The sequence below is a fragment of the Oncorhynchus mykiss genome, chromosome 5 (assembly GCF_057628025.1).
Source record: "Oncorhynchus mykiss isolate SJ-2025 chromosome 5, ASM5762802v1, whole genome shotgun sequence".
Classification (NCBI taxonomy): domain Eukaryota; kingdom Metazoa; phylum Chordata; class Actinopteri; order Salmoniformes; family Salmonidae; genus Oncorhynchus; species Oncorhynchus mykiss.
This window is the reverse complement of record NC_143026.1, coordinates 41,902,501-41,907,500: the sequence shown is the minus strand read 5'-3', so window position 1 is coordinate 41,907,500 and position 5,000 is coordinate 41,902,501. Positions and strand designations below refer to the sequence as shown.

The window sequence follows — 5,000 nt, the reverse complement described above, 5'->3', positions numbered from 1 at the left end:
TAACATAATTTTTTTTGTTTTGTTATATATTTAAGGAATGCCAGGGGCACACTCCAACACTCACACATCATTTACAAACAAAGCATGTGTGTTTAGTGAGTCTGCCAGGTCAGAGGCAGTAGGGATGACCAGGGATGTTCGGTTGATAAGTGTGTGAATTTGACTAATTTCCTGTCCTGCTAAGAATTCAAAATGTAACGAGTACTTTTGGGTGTCAAGGAAAATGTACGGAGTAAAAAAATACAATATTTTCTTACGGAATGTAGTGAAGTAAAAGTAGTCAAAAAATATAAAAATAGTAAAGTAAAGTACAGGTACCCCCAAAAACGACTACAGTAGTATTTTTACTTAAGTATTTTACACACCTGCAAAATAGATAAACAATGTTATTTTGCAGGTGTCTATTCATTTTGTAACACCAGTGGTGGAATTAGTGCTTTCTAACTGCACTGAACCAACACAGTGGCATGCAGGAGCAAAACAAAACCTTTGAGTGGTCAAAACCATTCACCTTGAGGCGACAGGGGAGGGGGTGCAAAATGCAATCTGTTCATTATTATATCATATAGAAATTGACACATCTTAATACAGACTAGCTCAAAACACTAATTATTGAAAATGACAATTTACCCAAATGGATTGTGATAACTTTCTGGCAAAAAAAAAGTACATTTATATTTATTTTGAAAGTGGGGGTACAGCTGCTCTGTTTGTGCCATTACTCAGGTGCCTATACGCACGCACGCACGCGCACACACGCGCACACACACACACACACACACACACAGTACCTACCAACATCGTGAATGAAGCGTTCTATCTTGGACTGCATGCCCCAGTATCTGAACTCCACCTTGCAGAGCTTGTAGGCACACATGACCGTGTTCTGGGTCGGGTTCTGGTTGATGAGTTCGATCCAGTCGTCAGTCAGTGGTCCTCGCTTGGTTCTCTCTGATAAGTACAGCTTAGGGTCCTCCTCAACCAGGTACTCATGAGGTGCAATGTAGTCCTTCACAATGTCAATGGGGTCTGGAGAAAGAACACAAACGCAGTCAGTACACAGACCAAAATGAGCCACGTAGTGAATTATGAGACGATTACTTATTGACATTCCTTGACTATGTCTAATTTTGGAGTGAATGAGGGCAGAGGGAACCAGAATAGAACTGAGAAAAAGGAGGAACAATAGTACTGCTGGCTAGAAGCCACTAGAGGTCTCCACTGCTCTGCTCTGCGACCTGAGTGTGTTGCTACGTGTGTGTGTGTGTGTGTGTGTGTTGTGTGTGTTGTGTGTGCGCTTGCGTGCTTGAGTGTCTGTGTCAGAGAGATGTGCTGCAGCACACAAAGAGCAACAACAAACACTGATCTACTATCCCCATACACGTTACTCTGTGTATGTGTGTACGTGTGTGTGTGTGTGCGTGCGCGTGCGTGTGTGTGGTTATGTAATCGTCCCCCGCAGAGTCAGTCTGGGCCAGACAACACACCTATCACACACTGCACTGTGGGAGTGGCGCTGCAGTATTAAGCCAGCCAGCAGCTCACACTCACTAGCAGCAGCATAAGACAGAACACACGCTGTCTGCATCTTAAAGACTACAGTGTGTGTGTGAAACAGCGAATTGCTGACTGCTCTCTGATATCCATGAAGACCAGACAGACAGACTGAGAACAGTAGGCTTGAGAAGGCGTGTAGGCTTGTTTGTGTGTGTGTGTGTGTACCATACCTATAGTCCTTGTTCTTTTTTCTACTGATGACAGATTGAAGCACTCTTGGGTCCCTGTGTCAGGTTTATAATACGTCTCAATGTCTATGGAGAACTTCTCTACGAATGGACAGGTATACCTGGAGAGAGAGAGGAGGGGGAGAGAGAGAGAATGAGAGAGAGTGGGGGAGTGGGAGAGAGAGAGAGAGAGTGGGATGTGTGATGTGGAAAGAGGGGAGAAGGCTTTAGGAGACTGTCTCTATTACATCTTGTCTTCGTGTAGGCGTGTAAGATAGGGGGTCTAGGGTAGAGATGCACAACTCCGGGCCTCAGGGACACACATTTATGTGTGTAATGATGTAAGTGTGTGTACATATAGCTGCAAGAAAAAGTATGTGAATTGGTCATAAAATTTGATCTGATCTTCATCTAGGTCACAACAATAAACAAACAGTCTGCTTAAACTAATAACACACAAATAATTCTAGGTTTTCATGTCTTTATTGAACACAGCGTGTAAACATTCACAGTGCAGGGTGGAACAAGTATGTGAACCCTTGGATTTAATAACTGGTTGACCCTCCTTTGGCAGCAATAACCTCAACCAAACGTTTTCTTTAGTTGCGGATCAGACCTGCACAACGGTCAGGAGGAATTTTGGACCATTCCTCTTTACAGATCAGATCAGCAATATTCTTGGGATGTCTGGTGTGAACTGCTCTCTTGAGGTCATGCCACAGCATCTCAATAGGGTTGAGGTCAGGACTCTGACTGGGCCACTCCAAAAGGCGTATTTTCTTCTGTTGAAGCCATTTTGTTGTTGATTTACTTCTTTGTTTTGGGTCGTTGTCCTGTTGCATCACCCAACTTCTGTTGAGCTTCAATTGGGAGAACAGATAGCCTAACATTCTCCTGCAAAATGTCTTGATAAACTTGGGAATTTATTTTTCCGTCAATGATAGCAAGCTGTCCAGGCCCTGAGGCAGCAAAGCAGCCCCAAACCATGATGCTCCCTCCACCATACTTTACAGTTAGTATGAGGTTTTGATGTTGGTGTGCTGTGCCATTTTTTTCTCCACACATAGTGTTGTGTGTTTCTTCCAAACAACTCAACTGTAGTTTCAGATGTCCACAGAATATTTTGCCAGTAGCGCTGTGGAACATCCAGGTGCACTTTTGCAAACTTCAGACGTGCTACAATGTTTCTATTGGACAGTAGTGGCTTCTTCTGTGGTGTCCTCCCATGAACACCATTCTTGTTTAGTGTTTTACGTATCGTAGACTCGTCAACAGAGATGTTAGCATGTTCCAGAGATTTCTGTAAGTCTTTAGCTGACACTCTAGGATTCTTCTTAACCTCATTAAGCGTTCTGCACTGTGCTATTGCAGTCATCTTTGCAGGATGGCTACTCCTAGAGAGTAGCAACAGTGCTGTACTTTCTCCATTTATAGACAATTTGTCTTGCCGTGGACTGATGAACATCAGGGCTTTCAGATATACTTTTGTAACTCTTTCCAGCTTTGTGCAAGTCAACAATTCAGTCTTCTGAGGTCTATTTTGTTTGAGGAACGGTTCACATCAGGCAATGCTTCTTGTGAATAGCAAACTCAAATTTTCTGAGTGTTTTTTATAGGGCAAGGTAACTCTAACCAACATCTCCAATCTCGTCTCATTGATTGGACTCCAGGTTAGCTGACTCCATTAGCCTAGGGGTGTCACATACTTTTTCCAACCTACACTGTGAATGTTTAAATGATGTATTCAATATAGACAAGAACAATACAATACTTTGTGTGTCATTAGTTTAAGCACACTATTTTCGTCTATTGTTGTGACTTAGATGAAGATCAGATTGAATTTGATGACCAATTTATGCAGCAAACCAGGTAATTCCAAAGGGTTCACAGACTTTGCCACTGTACATACTGTACATACGAGAACCCTTTGAAGAACCCTTTTAGGTTCCAAAGACTGTAGGGTGTGTGTGCATACTATACATGCGTGTGTTCCCTCTCATCGTGTGCTTGTGTATGGGTAAGGTGTGTGTACATACTACATACAGGTGTATGATCTTAATTTGATCACCCTGTTGCAGGAGAACTTTCCTTCAATGCAGGAAATGTAAAACTAGTAGTGTATTTGAGGTCGAAAAAGGCTTCTGTATCAACCCCTTACAAAAATTGTCCACCAGTTATAATCAACATAATAATTCACATTTCCTGTTGCTGCAGGATTATTTTCCCGCTGTAGCAAACTGGCTCAAATTAAGATCCTACATCTGTATGTGTGTGTTGTCTCTCACCGTGTGCGTGTGTATGGGTAGGCGTTCCAGGACTCCTCTTCCACGCGTAGAGCAGCCTGAGGCAGGATGGAGCAGAACCATGAGGGGATGTGTTTCCCGATGTGGTACACCTTGTGTGTGTACTGTCCCGACCCGCCTGGACCATCCTCATACGGCTTGTTCTCTAGGATCTCCACCCCACTGCCCTCACCACAACTCTCCTCTCGGCTCTTCTTCTGCAAGAGGAGTGGGAAGAAGAAGAACGGGGGAGTCAGGGCCTGCTTTTCAGTGGAACTGGTTGCAGCGTGCGCACACGCACACGCACACGCGACTTCATCCTCATCTCAAGGCTGAATGTATTCTAATCATAATGATGACCAAAGTGGTGATTTAGGAGAAAAATGGCTGCCATGTCAAAATACTCCCCTCCCCCAAATAAAACCTCTCCCTGTCACTCCTCCTTTCTCCAGTCCTTTTTTCCTTCCTCCCTCCTGCTCTCTCTCCTCCTCTTCCTCTCCTGACAGTCTGGTGGTGTATTAGCTTTCATCTTTCCTCATAGAGGAAGAGGAGAGAGAAAGCGAGTAAGAGAGAGCGAGAGAGAGAGAGAGAGAGAAAAAAATAGTCAGATGGAGAGGAGAGAGAGGAGAGAAAGAGAGACAGAATGAATGAGGGAGGGAGTTCTAATCAGTTGCTGCACTGTACTGACTGCTACTGCAGTAATCAATATGCTGCATATTGACTATCATGCAACTTTCTCTTCCCCTCCCGACTAGCACTGGTACATGTCACATCTGCTACCAGTGTGTGTGTGCGCGCACGCTTGCATGCGTCTCTCTGCTTATGTGTGTGTGAAGAGATTGCTCCTCTCAATTCCTAAGGCACCCTTACACCCTCTGTGGAAAAGGGTCCTACATGGAACCTAAAAGGTTTCTACCTGGAAGCAAAAAGGGTTCTTCAAAGGGTTCTCCTATCGGGACAGCCAAAGAAACATTTTAGGTTCTAGATAGCACCC

At 44.0% G+C, this 5,000-nt stretch overlaps 1 protein-coding gene across 6 annotated transcripts in view; it reads right to left on the bottom strand.

Moving 5' to 3' along the window:
• The window catches only part of LOC110522945 (membrane-associated phosphatidylinositol transfer protein 2), a 90,011-nt gene that overhangs the window by 21,917 nt on the left and 63,094 nt on the right, over positions 1–5,000 (bottom strand). For all 6 annotated transcript variants that reach the window (XM_036977547.2, XM_036977546.2, XM_090234861.1 and 3 more), the window contains exons 3-5: positions 4,010–4,224; positions 1,728–1,846; positions 796–1,029 (exon numbers count right to left, since the gene is read on the bottom strand). In XM_036977547.2, coding sequence (XP_036833442.2) covers positions 796–1,029; positions 1,728–1,846; positions 4,010–4,224 — 568 coding nt within the window. The remainder of the gene's footprint in view (positions 1–795; positions 1,030–1,727; positions 1,847–4,009; positions 4,225–5,000) is intronic.